The 17,435-nt window shown below is 38.3% G+C and overlaps 2 protein-coding genes across 2 annotated transcripts; one reads left to right on the top strand and one right to left on the bottom strand.

The window, feature by feature from the left end:
• The first annotated feature begins 415 nt into the window (after window positions 1-415).
• LOC125869990 (F-box/kelch-repeat protein At3g06240-like) lies at window positions 416-1,548 on the top strand. The gene has a single exon (XM_049550367.1). The coding sequence runs from the start codon at window positions 416-418 to the stop codon at window positions 1,451-1,453; it is 1,038 nt and encodes a 345-aa protein (XP_049406324.1). The 3' UTR covers window positions 1,454-1,548.
• Window positions 1,549-12,178: 10,630 nt separating this feature from the next.
• On the bottom strand, window positions 12,179-13,919 carry LOC125869989 (uncharacterized). Its single transcript, XM_049550366.1, has 2 exons — window positions 13,467-13,919; window positions 12,179-13,165 (listed from the first exon to the last, which is right to left on the bottom strand). Exons 1-2 carry the CDS (start codon window positions 13,917-13,919, stop codon window positions 12,179-12,181), a joined length of 1,440 nt encoding a protein of 479 aa, XP_049406323.1.
• Window positions 13,920-17,435: the final 3,516 nt, after the last annotated feature.

The following is a 17,435-nucleotide window of genomic DNA, read 5'->3' as shown; positions in this document are numbered from 1 at the left end:
CTACCCAAAAATTCAATAAGAAGAAGAAGAAATCAGTACGTCCCTATCAAATTTCAGGGAAGAGCATTGTGGAGTCGTCAAATGATAATACAGACCAGATGGAGATTGATTAGGTGAGTTCATATGTGAGATACAATTGTTGAGTGCTCGTTGTACAAGTTGTGCTTCAAATTTTGTTTTGAACTAACTTCTACTTGTCCAATTTAGGTCATAAGAATTTATTTACTAGAGGAAATAATGATGGACATCCTCAGCAGGTTACCTATGCGGTCTCTTCTTCGATTCAAATGTGTTTCAAAATTTTGGAATTCATTAATCAATGATACTTACTTTAGGATGAAACATTATATTCATTCCAGGAATGACCAAAATTCTCAAAAATTTCTTATTACCGAATCTTTCTATGATAAGAATGATGTGTATATCTTCTCTACTTCTTCTTTATGTGTATATCTTCTCTACTTCTTCTTTATCGACGGTTCAAGTTGTTCAGGATGAGCAAAAGCTTGATTGTCCTTCGAGCTGCAAACCAACAAATGTCATACTATTTTGTTCTTGTGATGGATTGGTTCTTATTTTTGTTTCTTCTCGAGGACTCTATGATTCTTCTGCAAGACTCTATGAAGAACTTTTGTTGTGGAACCCATCCACAAGAGAATCAATACTACTTCCCCATCCAGAATTTCGAGTGGTATATTGTGTATGTGGATTGGGATATGATGCAACAAGTGAAGACTATAAGATTCTTGCAATTAACCTGAATGCAGATCATAGTTTCAATACTTCAATTGAAGTTCTCTCTCTAAAAAGTGGTTCCTGGAGAAAAATTGGTTATCCTACTGGCATTGAGCGTGTTACTGGTTTTAGGAGTTGTGGTATGGATTATTTGTCATTTCTACATGGAGCATTTCATTGGCTTGGTATGTCACTCTCTGGATATTATACTACTGTTTCATTTAATATTTCAAATGAGGTGTATGGAGAGGTACCTTTATTGGAGCAAATGTATCATGTATGCCCCAGCTTCCGCTACATCGACCGTGGTGTTTCAGTATTGAGAGGAATGCTTTGCTTTCATTATACGTATAATTATTGGGAGATGGGCATGGACTGCACTTTTAAGTTGTGGATAATGAACGACTATGGTGTCAGGGAATCTTGGACTAACTTTATTAAAATACGAGATACTAATCTTTTTCATTCAGCCAGACCAAAATATATGTTTGCGAATTGTGAAGTGTTACTACATTGCAAACGTCTCGGATGCGTTTGTTCTACAATCACGACATCTAGAGGACCATTTGGATTATACAACCCTCAATGTCAATGTGTTACCGTTAAGCAAGGAATTGCTTATGCTGAGAGCTTGATCTCACCTAAATCACTTAGGTATTTGCATATGCTTTTTTCCTTTTTCTTCTGTCGAAGATTATGTAACAACCTCTCATTTTAATGAATATATTTATTGCTGCTAAATTTTTGGTTCTGAATGTATTTATCAAAGTTGGTCAGTTTATTTATTTCATGTCCTCAGGGAAGCGTGCCACTAGAGCCATTTCTTTGCTAACAGCTGATTGATTACCCATTGTTGTTTATCTAATCGTATATAGTATTTACGACAAGCCTACAACTAGTATACTGTTGATTCCTCAGCTGTAGATAAGTGGAACGACTCCTAGCTTGATTTATGTGTGCTGGTCCAGATGATCGTACTGCTCAACGTATCATTTTATAGGTTAATTCTACTCTGTTATCTCCTTAACTTGAGATTTCTTCCTATGCTCAATGATATGACTACAATCCGGAAAGATGTCAATGTTTCTCTCGAGTCCTATATGCCAAGGTTGAGGTACACAAAAGTGCAATAGACTCAATTTTCCAGTTGATCGTAGGGCTATGTTGGAATACTGATGGAGCATCACGTGCAGTAGGAGAGTAGGAATTTGTTTGGAGTCGAGGCGTAGTTGTAATGTCTCACTGTCAGAGTGACAAATTTTGGTTGTGCTATCATGTGATGCATTGTTATTGAAAAAACCATACCTAATCCTAATAACCAACTAATTGATATAAAATCTTTGTTATATTGCATTTACATTATTATTAGTTATTCTAATATATTTTTGATTGTGACCAATGATGTTGCAACTAAATCAGCCCTGTTTCACCATTGTATAAATTATGATTATCCTCCTGTAATTCTTTTGCAATTGAGTTCATATTCCAACTAGGAAGATTCTTGTTGATGATTGCACCCTAGAAGAAATCACAATAAACAAATCAACCAACAACGATTATTGGTCGAGTGGTAAGTACTCTTTAATTCTTAATTAGAGACCTCAATCAGAGTGGTAAGTATTCTTTAATTATACTGTTTTCAACCTTTAAAAAAGTACAGTTGATGACATTAGGATGACCGAATTCTATTAGACCATATTTCTTACTGAGGGGTGAAGCCAAGCTTCTAACAGAAGATTGGGAGGGAGCTGTTGCAGATTTGAAAGAAGTAGCTGAAAAATCTCTTCAGGTTTGTTGGCAATTTTTCTTGGTGGTTTTGTTTGTTTTTTCCCTGTTTAAACCTTTCTTCATTAGCTATACTGCATCTAAGATGAGAGAAGACATTGGCAAGACAACTCGATCATGCCATCACATTGTGGATATATTGATATGATGTCCTTTTTTTTTTTAGTTTTGCACGTAACAAAGATTAGATTTTGCAAGTTTTTTGATACATGACTAGTGACGGAGCCAGGATTTTCACAATCCATGTATCCAAGTTGAAGTGAGCTAGGTTCCTTCCTTTTGACTCAAAACCAAGTTTGCTTGGTTTTTGTTTTCAAGAGATTTATTGTTGCTTATCTGATATTTTCATTGCATACGAATCCATCTATATATGTGTGTGTGCGTGTGCAATCCTTTCTGTGAAGGTTTTGTGCTAGGGGTTTCTTGTAAACTTAATTAGGTGTAAAAACTTCGGGGTATAAGGATCATCTTTTTTTACTCTACAAGCTATAATTGTGTGCATCAGTGGTGAATTGTGCTTAAAAGTTTTTGACAACCCTTTGTCAATCTGGTCTTTTTACTACTGTGTCACAGATATTGGCTTTGTCCATGTTTTCTGGGTTAGTTTTCCAACATGTGGTTTTCTTGCTCCATACATAGTGAAAATATTTGTTAGTAGCTACCTTTTAATGTTTTCGAAAACATTTTCTCGAGCTGGAGGTCTATGGGAAGCAATCTCTCTACCTCGCCTTGTGTGAGTAAGGTCTCGTACACTCTACCCTCCCCAAACCCACTTGTGGGTAACTCTGGGTATGTTGTTGTCTTTCAATGTTATATTGATTGCATGAGTGGTCATTTCAGATAAAATAGTTTAAAAATATTATGTCAGTGCTATAGTGACATTTCAGAAATAATATTTGGTCATCCATATTTCCCCTGACTTGCAACAAAAGGTGAACTACTCTTTCATTCTCTTTCTTTTGTGTTGATCCCTCCATTATCCTTTTTGCTCCCAAAACAAGTTATTGATGGAAAGTATTATACCATGTAAGGATATGCCTACAATGATGTCAATGTTTCTCTTGAGTCCTATATGTCAAGGTTGAGGTAGACAAAAGTGCAATGGACTCAATTTTCCAGTTGATCGTTGGGCTATGTTGTAACATTGATGGGGCTTCACGTGGGAATTCTGGCAATAGCAGAGTAGGAATTTGTTGGAATCAATGCGTAGTTGTAATGTCTCACTGTCAGAGTGACAAACTTCTCAATATTTCCACCTTTAGTTGCTAAAATTTGGTTGTGCTATCTTGTGATGCATTGCTATTGGAAAAACCATACCAATCCTAATAACCAACTAATTGATATTTTTGATTGTGACCAATGATGTTGCAACTAAATTAGCCCTCTTTTTTGATAAGGTAACTTTGTATTCACACCATCAAGTAACAACTGATGAGGTGGGATTTACAACCCAGAGGGCATCCTGATAACCAAAAACCCAAAGAAGAACTTTACAATTGTCCTATGAAGTCCACTAGACTTACTACCTCCCCCACCATATCCTGTTTACACCAAAAATATAGCAAACTCAGTCTCTTCATCTTGATTTTCTGAATGCTGCTAGTTTGCCCGCCATGGGATCTTTCATTCCTTTCCTTCCAAAGTGTCCACCAGATGCAAGCTGGAATATATTTCCATCCGTCCTCTTTTGATCTTCTTCTTCTGCTCATTCCTTCCCAGTGTTTCAACATGTCTAAAGAAGTTTTTGGCATTACTTAGCTAACTCCAAATATACATAAGAACATGTGCCATAGATTTATAGCTTTTTTGCAATGTAGGAATAAGTGGCTATTAATCTCTGCCTCTTGATCACACATATAATACCTACCTTTCGTGAGTCAAACATGTTTTTCTGATCACCAGCCATGAGAAACATGACACCTTTAGTGGAATTTTGATCTTCCAGATTAGCCTCCATGGCCACTCCATTCTCATTCTCCGGTTATGATTCATATTCCAGTAGTAGGATTTCACTGTAAATCTCCCTTTGTTATGCAACTTCCATATTGGACTGTCAGGTCCTTCTGTGACACCTGGGAATGGGTTCAGCACCTGCAACAGTCCAACTACTCTACTAATCTCCCAGTCATTTAGAGCCCTTCTGAAAATTAGTTCCCACCCTTAAGGAGTCCATACCTGTGCCGTTATAGCCATCTGTTGTAGACTTAGAATAAATAGATCTGGGAATAAGGTTTTCAAGTTCCTATCCCCTATCCAAATTTCATTCCAAAAATCAGTTTTAACCCCATCTCCAATTTTGAATGAAATATTGGAGGTGAAAAAATGCCATAGTCTTCTGATAGTTTTCCAAATAGAGCACCCAAAAGCACCTGTTACTTCATCAGTGATCCAATTATTTTGAAGACCATATTTACGTGAGATGAATCTTCTCCATAATGCCAAATTCAATATAGAATCTCCAAAGCCACTTTTCAACAAACTAACACTTTATACTTTCAACTTTTTTATTCCCATACCTCGTATTTTGTTGAGGGTCACCTCATCCATTTGACTAGGTTGTACCCAAGCTTCTCTTTGTTCCCCTGCCACAAGAAGACTCTCCTTAGTTTGTTGATTTTCTTCTCTATGCCTGGGATTGGGAATAGGCTCATCATGTAAGTTGGAGGGCATCCATTACTGACTTTATGAGAGTTAATCTGCCTCCCATAGATAGGTATTGGTTCCTCCATCTTGTCAGCTTTCTCTCACTTCTTTCCAACATCACACTCCATACTTCCACCTCTTTATTTTTTGCACCAAGAGGCATTCCAAGATATTTAGTTGGTAAGGAATCCATTTGGCATCCTAGGTTCTCAGCAAGTATCTGCATATTGGTAACTTGGTTAACAGGGTTTAAGCAACTATTATGCCAGTTAACATGTAAACCTGAGATGCCCTCAAAAATTGTTAGGATGGCCCTCAAGTGCCTGATTTGCATTACTTCAGCTTCACAGAATACCAAGGAATCATCTGCATATAACAGATGTGTGATTTCCGTAGTATTTCCCCTGCTAACTAAATTAGCCCTCTTGTTTCACCATTGTATCATTATCTTGTTGGAATGAATGCGTCCACCAGTATCAATGGGACTAAGTCCTCAGCATAGTTGAAACTAAAACAGTAAAGAACAAGTGTTGAAAAGTAAAGATTGACAAGAGAGTTTACGTGGAAACCTCCTTGCTCAAGGGAGTAAAATCACGACCTGGCCTGCCAGGACTTTTAGAACTGCTTTTCACTAATCTTTTCTAAGCAAAAGTAAAAGCCAGTTACAAACCGAGATTAGTCTGCTAATCCCTACTCTAAGTAACACCTCCTATTACTTAGACGAGCTAGAGTAGATACCACACTACCCACTATACTAATCCTATCCTGATTAATATGGATTTTAGAGTAAGAACCAAGTTAACTCTAACTCAAAACTCACAATGATTCACACAAGTTGAAACGTTTTTTTATCACAACGAAACGAATCCTACAAGGTAAGCACTATTACAAGCAAACAAAATAACAGCTGGTACAAGAAGCACTTGAAGCAATTAATCAGGTCCCTGCTGTTCTTGAAGCTTGAAATATTTATCTCTTTGAATGAATGAATTAGTTTGTTGTTTTTCCTTGGATATATTTAGACATGAAAAGTTATTATCCAATGAACACGCAACCTCGTCGCTTCTGATTGGTGGAGTACTCTGCAGCTTCACCAACTTTCTGACGCAGACAGCTTTCCAGCTGTACAAACTTTGACCACTGGACGAGTATTCATACTCTGCAGAGGACCAGGTCCCTGCACTTGTGAGGAGATCATCAAAACATCTAGGAACATAAGCACTTATCAATTTCCCCCTTTTTGATGATGACAAACAACTTGCATACCTCCTCACGTGAGTGATCAAACACATTCATTCAATTACATAACAAATTTCCCCTTTGTCAGTGCACCAGTAACAACCATAGTTCTTCTTTAGTTCAGTGCCCCTAACAATCACAGTTCCCTCCTAGTTCAGTGCCCATATTCCACAACCAACTTTACAACAAAAACTTCACCCTTTTGACATCATTGAAAAGGTGAAACAGTAAACATATACAAGTTAAATGCAAGGCAATAAAGAATTCAGGGCTTTGGGCCACACAGAACATGTGTATGTAAGCATAAAGAGAAAATTAAACCATACATGAACAAGGGACAAAATAAAAGAGAGCTGCATATCATATATACTGACCACTGTAGTTTGTCATACTAACAAAAAGCCACAAGAGTATGTGATGACAAGTTGGAACTTCAAAAGAAAAGACAGACAACAAGAGAAACAAGACACATTTAGGACGGAAGAGGGGAGGAAGTAAAAGTACGCATCAACAACATCATGCGCTCATTTGCACTCTCATGGGCCTGTATCAGTTACTTGTTTAGAGACTTAATTTCCTCGTTGAGAGAGGCATTTGTCTTCAGCAGCATTGTGTTTTCATCCCTTAACTATTTGAGTGTTAGCTCCTGACCCTCACTGGTACCAAGTCCCCTCGAAACGACCTTCTGTAGTTCAGACTTCAGCCTGGTGATTTCAACCTCCTTATCGCTCAGAATCTTAGTGAGATCAGTCTCCTCCCTCCTAAGAGTAGTTCCATTTTATAGAAGAACTCACACACTTCAGGTTCGAGTAAGTATGGAACTGGTGGTTCAAATAAATGATTCCAGCCTTAAATGGTAACAGCATCAACCAAATTTCCCATACCAAACTGTGTTAGAATGTCAGGGTCAAAGACTCTACCATTCAAGACCTTTTGTTGCTCTATTTTCTCTACCCGCTCTTTTATAGGTCAAGTCCTTCTCTTCGATTTGATTTTTAACCTTGGGACCAGGTCCTTTTACGGTTTGTTCCTCTAACTGCTTTCTTCCTTTTTCTCCCTTTGCACGAGATTTTTGCTTGTTAACTTTCACACTCTTTGTAGGAGATTTCTTTCCCCCTTTTTGATTTCCCTTTGTTTTAATCCTTTCTTCCTCAGCTTTTCTCCTCCTTTTTGCCACATACTTGACATCTTCTTCAAATTCAGTTTCACTATTCTCAATAGACAATGGAGTAGAGGCAGGTTATTCAGGTTTAAGCCCTTCTCTTCTCCTCTTCCTACTTCTTTCTGTGTGGGCTTTGCTTGTAGCAATAGCACTTCCCATAACCTTTTGTGCTTCGCTCCTTGTAACATACTTCCTTTTGTCCCCTTTAGAGAGAGACAGTACCAACTTTCCCTTCCCCTTTCTCTGTTGCTCCTTTTCTCGTTCAGCAGATTTTTCAACAATGTCAACTCAGATGTACCTTTAACTGCTTCCAACTCAGAAACATTTATTTGAGAATGGTTTGCTCCACGCATTCCCCTAGAGCGCCATTTTAATGGAATCTCTTCTTTTTATTCCTTATCGCTTCCAACATCAAATGATTTTGTAGTTTGGTAAAAAATAGGCTCACTTCTGGGAGGGACCTGATCCGGTGACTCTAATTCATACTCTAGAGAAGTGGGCGGAACATCACCTCTTAAAGAGGCTAACCTTTAAACAACCACCAGTTCAGCACCAACAGTTAGGATACAAGATTCAGGACCTTTTCCTTTAGGTAGGTCCCCTTCAAACACTCTCTCAGATATGGTTGATGACACTTCCAGGGAACCAATGATAGTTTCTTCCGTAAAAAGACCCTCATTAGGTTTTGCCACAGACTGTGCCTCTGAATTTGGGGATTTTTCACCAGATAGAACCAGAGTAGGAAACCAAACTAACATATTTCCGGAGTGAAGAACATGGCTGACCAAGATGTCGGCCGCCGGGGAGATGGATTCATCCATTTCTCCAACACCACAGACTGGGGTGGACGGAGATTCTTCAGGAGGGGGAACAGAGAATTTGAATGAACTGGGGTTTTCAACTTCTTGGGAGATGGATGTTTTCGAAGAAGACTCAGTGATAGACATGTTTGAAGAGAGGAGGAAAACAGAACTTGGAGAGAAATTTAGAGATTTTTGGGAGAAGGTTTATGATTTTTAAATTTAGAAGATGAGAGGGAAGCTAAACAGTAACCCTTCAAGAGAGATTTAAGTTTAAAAGGTATCGGTTCCCAAAATAGGCAACCCTTGGTATTAAAAATGACAAGACGTTTTGAAACTGACACGATGAATGGGAAAGTGACACGTGGCAGTGATGTTGACATTTAGACAATGTAGTATAATTGATACTCACCTCATGAGGACCAGGTCCTCTTTTCAGTTTGTAACTCTGCCTCTGTGATTAAACCTTCCGTTCAGCTAAACACACCATGAGTGTATACCTGCATTAAGGTACCGGAAGTGAATTCTTTTATGACAAGCAGTAAAACAAGTATAGATACCTACCCTCCTTAACATAATCAATAAAGAAGATTTCTTTGTGCAAATCTGTCGAGGGGTCAGGTGATTTTGTGCATCCCTAGCCTCATCCTGTTTTTGATGAAAAATTCTTTACTTAATAGTTTTGTAAAGATATCAGCTAACTGGTCTTCAGTTTTGCAAAACCTCATCACCACATTCTACTTTTCAACATTGTCCCTCAAAAAGTGATGCCTCACATCTATATGTTTTGTCCTCTTATGCTGGACAGGATTCTTGGCCATATTCATGGCACTGGTGTTATCACAAATGAGAGGAATGGTGTCTGAAAGTACACCAAAGACTTCTAGTTGCTGCTTGATCCATAACAGTTATGCACAACATGATGCAGCAGTCACATACTCTGCCTCTGCAGTAGACAATGCCACAGAATTCTGCTTTTTTGTTCCCCATGAAATCAAAGTTGATCTCAGGAAGTGTGCCATGCCTGATGTGCTTTTTTGATCAACAAGAAAACCTGCATAATTAGCATAACCTATAAGATCAAAAGAGTCATCTGTAGGGTAGAAAAGGACCAGGTCCTGATTTCCCTTCAAGTATCTCAGGATTCGTTTGGCTGCCTTCAGGTAAGACTCCTTTGGTGTTGCTTGAAATCTTGCACACATCCCTACACTGAACACTATATCTGGCCTGCTTGCAGTGAGGTATAGGAGTGACCCAATAATTCCCCTATACATGGTCTGATTGACCTCCACGCCATTTTCATCTCTATCAAGTTTGACACTTGTGGTCATAGGAGTATCCAACACCTTTGCCTCAAGAAGATTAAATTTCTTGAGCAACTCTTTGATATACTTCTCTTGGCACATTGAAATGCCTTGAGAGGTTTGTTTGATCTGCAAGCCTAGGAAGAAAGTGAGTTCTCCCATCATGCTCATCAGATCAGCGAATTCCTTGCAAAGTAAATCAGTAGTGGCTCCAAAGATGATATCATCCACATAAACCTGCACAATCAACAACTCCTTTCCTCTAGATTTCAAAAATAGTGTATTATCAATTTTACCTCTTTTGAACCCATTTGCAAGAAGGAATTTTGACAAGCGTTCATACCAAGCTCTGGGAGCTTGTTTCAACCCATACAGAGCCTTGTCTAACTTCAGCACATGATTTGGCAGTTCTGGGTCTTCAAAGCCTAGAGGCTGCTTGACATATACTTCTTCCTTCAGATTCCCATTTAAGAAAGCACTCTTGACATCCATTTGAAACAGTTTGAATTCCATGTGAGCGGCAAATGCTATTAAGATTCTGATGGCTTCCATTCTGGCTACAGGAGCAAAGGTCTCATCATAATCAATTCCCTCTTCTTGGTTGTAACCCTGTACCACCAATCTTGACTTATTTCTAGTAATGATTCCATGCTCATCAAGTTTGTTTCTGAAGACCCATCTGGTCCCAATAATGGTTCTATCAAGTGGTCTGGGGACCAGGTGCCACACCTTGCTTCTCTCAAACTGATGAAGCTCCTCCTACATTGAAGTTACCCAATCTACATCCTTCAAAGCTTCCTTGATGTTCTTGGGTTCAATGGATGATATGAATGTTGAATGTGCAACTAGATTTCTTGATTTAGACCTAGTTTGAATTGCTGAGTCAAGTGGAGAGGTGAGATTATCTAGTGGATGTGAAGATTGATATTTCCATCCAGACTTTCTGGTAATCTCTTCTTCTCTATCAGCATCAAAATTACCTTCATCTTCTTCAGGATTTTGAGACATTGTTTCCTGTGATGAACCTGAGGGACCAGGTCCTCCTGAGTGCTCTGCATCCTTCTCTTTTGTGCCCTGATCATCCTGCTGCTTGTTCATTAGCTCCTCACACTCGTAGTCCTCATTGTTCTCATTTCTTGTACCCAATTCATCAAACTTGACGTGCATGCTTTCTTCAACACAAAGAGTTCTTTTATTGAACACCCTATATGCCTTGCTTGTAGATGAGTACCCAACAAATACTCCCTCATTACTTCTGGCATCAAACTTGCCTAAATTATCCTTTCCATTTTTTAGCACAAAACATTTGCACCCGAATGGCTTGAGATGAGAAATTGAAGGCTTTCTGTCATTTAACAACTTATAAGGTGTTTTCTTGATGATTGATCTGATAAGATAATTGTTTGTCACATAGCAAGTTGTATTAACTACTTTAGCCCAAAAATTCATTGCAAGTTCTGAATCAATCAACATTGTTCTAGCAATCTCCCCCAGAGTTCTATTCTTTCTTTCAACAACTCCATTTTGTTGAGGAGTTCTTGGTGCTGAGAAGTTGTGATTGATTCCATTTTCTACACAAAACCCTTCAAGTATAGATTTTTCAAACTCCGTACCATGATCAGATCTGATACTGGCTATCTTGCAATTTATCTTTATTTGGATGGCTTTGGCAAAAGTGATCAGAATTACAGCAGTCTCATCCTTTTTCCGCAGAAACATATTCCAGGTGTACCTGGAGAAATAATCAACAATCACAAGAATATATTTTTTACCTCCTCTGTTTTGAATTCTGATAGGTCCACATAGATCCATGTGGAGAAGTTCCAAAGGTCTGATAGTGCTCACACCTTTTTTCTGCCTTGAAAGAAGATCTTGTTTGTTTGCCTTTTGCACATGCGCCACAGACTTTGTCATTAGAGAACTTCAACTTTGGTAGTCCACGGACCAGGTCCCTGCAACAAGCTTGTTAAGTAAAGAGGTACTTACATGACCCAGTCATCTATGCCAAAGATTTGCATCATTAGTTTGAGCACTCAGACATGACAAGCTAACTCCTTCAACAGAATCAAGATCAGCAACATACATATTCTTAACTATTTTTGCAGACATCACAATTTTCTTAGTTGCACAGTTTGTAACCACACACCTTTCAGACATAAACTTCACTTCATTTCCCTTATCACAGATTTGTGAAATGCTCAAAAGATTGTATTTTAAACCCTCCACATAGTGTACATTATTTATTGAATTATCAGTCGATCTCCCTATTCTGCCAATACCAAGGATAAAATCCTTCTTTCCACCACCAAACGACACACCACCACCTTGGTGTGCTTTCAAAGAGAGGAAGTTTGAAGTGTCTCCAGTCATGTGCCTCGAGCATCCACTGTCCATGTACCAGCACTGACTCCTTCCTCTCTTCTGCATAGAAATCATTTGTTAGATTTAGGAACCCACTTCAGATGGAGTTCCTAGTAATTATTAAGAGGTCTGATAAGAAAACTTTCTGTCTAAGGAGGTAGGATGTTCTTACTGAAACGATACAGGGGACCAGGTCCCTTGTCTCCCTTTTTAACATCATTTTCAGATCTAACAAATCTCACATGCTTTTCTTTAGCTTTTCTCAAACTCTCACAATTTTCTTTCAAATGACCATTTCGACCACAGTGAGTGCTCAAAAGGTTGTCAGATACAGACACATATTTGCTATGGGGATTGTAGGGAGGTTTTATTGGTCTGCGTCCCAACCCTTTCTTTCCATTAAAAATTTGATTGGACAGATTAGAGAGTATCTTAGAGGAGTCAGTCCATTTTAGGGAGTGACTTAATTCCTCCTTGACCTTACTCAGATCCTTTCTCAGTTGAGAATTTGTTTTAAGAGAAGAGACTAGCTTAGACTTAAAGTTTTTTAGCTTTTCTTCCAGTTCTTCCTCAAAAATGCTGAGCTTTCTCTTCCCACCTACTGAGTTTCCAAGGTTCTTCTCAGGTGTTATGTTACAAGTTTCTAGAGTTCCTATCCTTTCACTAATTTCAGCAACTTGAGACATGAGAGCAGAATTCTTATCTTCACACAAACTTAATTTTTTATTCAACATTAAGTTTTCAGTGGTTCGTTCATCAACACAGTCAATAAGCAAAGCAACAAGTTTCCTCAAGTTTTTAATAGGCAGATTATCTAGATCATCTTTAAGATAAAAAAGAGTTACCTCGTCTGAATCCTCTTCATTATCAGAATTTGCCATTAAGGAGAAAATAGAGTTGAAAATGCTTTCATCATCTTCAATGGCCATCATTGAAACATCCTCATGACTCTCTACATCTTTTTCTGATTCACTTGAGTCATTTCCCCGCACAGCAAAGGCTTTTCTCACCAACTGATCCGCATATGCCTTCCTTTGAGCACGGTCTGGGACCAGGTCCCTCTTGCGAGGTCTGGTGTCATGAGTTTCCTGCTTTTGACTGGGGCAGTTCCTCATGAAGTGACCAGGCTTGCCACACTTATGGCAAAGATCATTTGCAGTAGCAGTCCTGCTGGAAGGGGTTTTCTTTTGGAAGCCTCAATGCTTCTTTAAGATCTTCTGAAATCTTCTAGTGACATATGTCATCTCATCCAGTCACCTCACTTTGAGATAGTTTCAAAGCAATGGACTTCTTCTTTCCTTCCTTCACAGTCGTCCCCTATTTCTTGTTGATCTCGTAGCTCTGAAGATTCCCAATCGGTTCATCCATGGGAAGCGTCATTAGATCTTTGACTTATGTTATGGCATCCACCTTGCTTTCCCAAGATTTTGGAAGCACCTTGAGGATCTTGCGAATTTGCTTACGGACAGGAATAGGCTTACCCAAACCTCTCAGCTCGTTGGTGATAGAGGTAAATCTTGAGTTCATCTCAAAGATGGTTTCCCCTTCCTTCATAATGAAATTTTCATACTGAGTGGTAAGCATATCAACCTTAGACTCTTTTACTCGCTGAGTTCCTTCATGGGTTGTTTGAAGACAATCCCATATCTCATTGGCAGTCTCACAAGCAGAAATCCTGTTGTACTCATCTGCTCCAATTCCATACGCCAGAATCTTCTTTGCTTTGTAGTTCTTTTCTATCTTTTTTCTATCTGCCTCGTTGTAGTCCTTTCTGGTTTTGACAACAATGGTGGTAAGCTCCCCATCCTTCATCTCCTTTGTAGGAATATATGGTCCATCAAGGATGATGTCCCATAACTCAGAGCCCTCAGCGTTGATGTAGTCGTGCATTCTATTTTTCCACCAGCCATAGTATAGTCTATTAAAACGCGTGGCCTGGTAGAAGATTGTCCTTCCTTCATATTGGGAGGAGCAGACATTCCTTCAGGATCCTTTCTTTTCTTGGTGTTAACCAAACTGAAAAGTCAGGCTCTGATACCACTTGTTGGAATGTATGCATCCACCAGTATCAATGGGACCAGGTCCTCAGCACAGTTGAAACTAAAACAGTAAAGAGCAAGTACTGAAAAGTAAAGATTGACAAGATAGTTTACATCGAAACCTCCTTGCTCCAGGGAGTAAAACCACGACCTGGCCTACCAGGACTTTTAGAACTGCTTTTCACTAATCTTCTCTAAGCAAAAGTAAAAACCAGTTACAAACCGAGATTAGCCTGCTAATCCCTACTCTAAGTAACACCTACTATTACTTAGACGAACTAGAGTAGATACCACACTACCCACTATACTAATCCTATCCTGATTAATATAGATTTTAGAGTAAGAACCAAGTTAACTCTAACTCAAAACTCACAATGATTCACACAAGTTGAAACGCTTCTTATCACAACGAAACGAATCCTACAAGGTAAGCACTATTACAAGCAAACAAAATAACAACTGGTACAAAAAACACTTGAAGCAATCGATCAGGTCCATGCTGTTCTTGAAGTTTGAAATATTTCTCTCTTTGAATGAATGAATTAGTTTGTTGTTTTTCCTTGGATATATTTAGACATGAAAAGTTATTATCCAATGAACACGCAACCTCGTTGCTTCTGATTGGTGGAGTACTCTGCAGCTTCACCAACTTTCTGATGCAGACAACTTTCCAGTTGTACAGCACTTTGACCACTGGACGAGTATTCATACTCTGCAGAGGACCAGGTCCCTGCACTTGTGAGGAGATCATCAAAGCATCTAGGAACATAAGCACTTATCAATTATGATTATCCTTCTGTAATTCTTTTGTAATTATGATTAGTTATTGCTGGTAATAGGATTCAAGTTGATCTATCTGTTGAAAAAAGTTATGTCGATACACTGGTGTAAGAAAGCTCATGGAATTGACATAAGAGTAGTGACAAATATATGCTTTTTGTTGTTCATTCTTTTTTGATGTACTGGTTCCGTTGTTGCACTGTCAGATGAAGTGCTTGAATTTCTAAATCTTCAGAAAGTAGTAGTATGCATACTTTCACCACATGCTTGTTCACAAGCAAATCAATGTTCGACAGGGGAGCACCCTTTATTGAGATTTCTAGCTTGCTTGACTAGCTGTAAGATGCTCAATCAATGGGCGCTATCCCACCCTTCTTCCTTGATCTACGCATCCATGCCTTCAAAGTAAAGGAATGATGGTGTAGCATTTTTTGCTTTTAGTTCCCAATTAACTATTTATGGTATAGCTGAAAACGGTGAGACAACAACACATTTTATAGCCTCTTCTAAATGAAAAATCTGTGAGATGAAGTGCTTTTTGTAGCTTCTTCTACACTCTGAAAACAACTTGGTAAACTTTCTGGTGTAAAGGCATTTGATGTTCTTTGGCCAGTTGTCTAGGCAAATGCGGTTTATTTATGCAGCAACGTGCTTTCTCTCTCGGATAATAAGCACATATCATCCCATTACTACAATCAGGTCTTTCCTGAACACCCTTTGTTTGTCTGATTTTAGTAAAAGGGCCAGCCCAGAGCGTAAAGCATCTCAGCGGGGAAGGGCCGCACCCAAGGGGTGTGATGTGGATAGCGTAACCTAATGTAACCATTAGTGGATGTTTCCATGGGTCAAACCCATGACCTATAGGTCACACGGAAACAACTTTACCGTTGCTCCAACTCTCCCTTTCACCTGTCTGATTTTAGTAAAATGATCTTTTTATGCTCTAAATCTTCTTGTGATCCGCTCTCTTTTAGGTTTTCGGGGATGCTAGTTGGCAAAATAAGTCATTCAATGGATGCAATTGTTAGAGCAACTTGTTCTTCAGCTCCAGGTGTTATAGTCCCCTGATATGGATCTGGTTATGGGGCGTTGTAGTGTGAAATCAAATGTTTTCTTCCTACGACCTATGGTGCTGGTTTGTTAAGAGAGAACCTGCAATCTCTTGAGTTTGAAGTACTCAAAAACTTGAATAATTTTCTCCTTATATTTTCTCAGACACCAGATAGTTTAAATACAATACTTATAAAATAACTACCCCTAGAAACTAGGACATGACTTCCTAACTTAACTGAAATGAAAGACTGCACTATTACAGGAAAATAACTGCACTATTACAGTAAAATAACTGCTCCTAACGAGAAATTACTGCAGTAACTATTGGATAACTAAGGAGTAATAACACCAGGCTTGTTGCTCAAATCATCAAACACAAGCTCATGGAAAGACATTCCATTTGATCGAGCTGATTCATCGCATAGAGGACATGAAGCAGAATTTGCTAAGAGATCATGATTCACGATTAGTATAACATTGTATAAATCCAAATATTTCTGCGAGGATTCCATTCTTTTTGTGTTGTATAAAAGGTTTAGCTTCTTATTATATCAATGTAACAGTCATGTCCATCTGTTTGTAAAGTTATTTTTTCTCGTATCTTATGTTAAAACATTTTATTTCTATTTATATTTTAAAAGCTCAAGAATGATTCATAAGTAGCAGAAATATGTCATATTCTTTTTTGTTAATTGGATGCTTGAGCACTAAGAGCTTTTTGTGCGTTCCACCTATATATACATAGTATATTACTCCTTCCTAGTCCAGTGGCGGATTCAGGATTTGAAGGTTGTGGGTGATCATTTCCTTTAACATAAAATACTTTGCTATCACACAATATAAATATATAGCTACTCGAACGTGTCAATAAAAAGTAAATGGTAAAACTATGAATATTATTATCACAAAAAATAACTTATAATCACAAGTCACAATGATCTAGTAGTAATATTACTATTACAAAAAAGTGACTTCTAGTCTTAAAGTCATAATTATGCTTGACGACTGAGATCTCGAAGTTTATTGCTATCAAACTCATTCATATTATACTCAGCCAATCTCATTATCCTTCTCTTCTCAAAACCACCAAATGAATTATCTGGATTCAAGCTAGTCATACCAAGAAGTAAGTCACTATTCACAACATCAAAACAATTATTAAGCTTTTGAAGATGCAAATCAATAACGGCATAAAAAATGTCAACGCACAAATGATGAGATTATGTAACATCAAGAGATTTACGCTTGGACTTTCCTGGAAAGTAGTTACCATTCAAATCTGGAATCATTATATCATGCTTATCACAAAAAGGGCATCACATTCTGGATAACGTAATAAAAAGTCTTTCTCTACTGTCTTCAGTCTGGTTTACTTTAGAAGTAAGCAAGCAAAGACAAGATGAGACATCACCCATTGATAAATCAAATTCATTATCTCTCATATTTTGTAATTTGCTTAGTAAGAGCAAGAAATCTCATAGCATTGACAATATCTTTCATTCTTTGTAATGAGGAGCTCAACTCATTCGTCATC

The sequence above is a fragment of the Solanum stenotomum genome, chromosome 7, assembly GCF_019186545.1.
Source record: "Solanum stenotomum isolate F172 chromosome 7, ASM1918654v1, whole genome shotgun sequence".
Lineage (NCBI taxonomy): Eukaryota > Viridiplantae > Streptophyta > Magnoliopsida > Solanales > Solanaceae > Solanum > Solanum stenotomum.
Note: the sequence above shows the minus strand (reverse complement) of the source record. Positions and strands in the feature narration are given on the sequence as shown.

What these genes read in the sequence shown, in the direction of transcription:
- LOC125869990 (XM_049550367.1), top strand. Translation starts at nt 416, where the DNA reads ATGTGTATATCTTCTCTACTTCTTCTTTATGTGTATATCTTCTCTACT.
- LOC125869989 (XM_049550366.1), bottom strand. Translation starts at nt 13,919, where the DNA reads ATGCACGACTACATCAACGCTGAGGGCTCTGAGTTATGGGACATCATC. An exon ending in AAATTCGCAAGATCCTCAAG is followed by an intron (nt 13,166 to 13,466) that starts GTGCTTCCAAAA and finishes CTTTGCCATAAG; the next exon opens with TGTGGCAAGCCTGGTCACTT.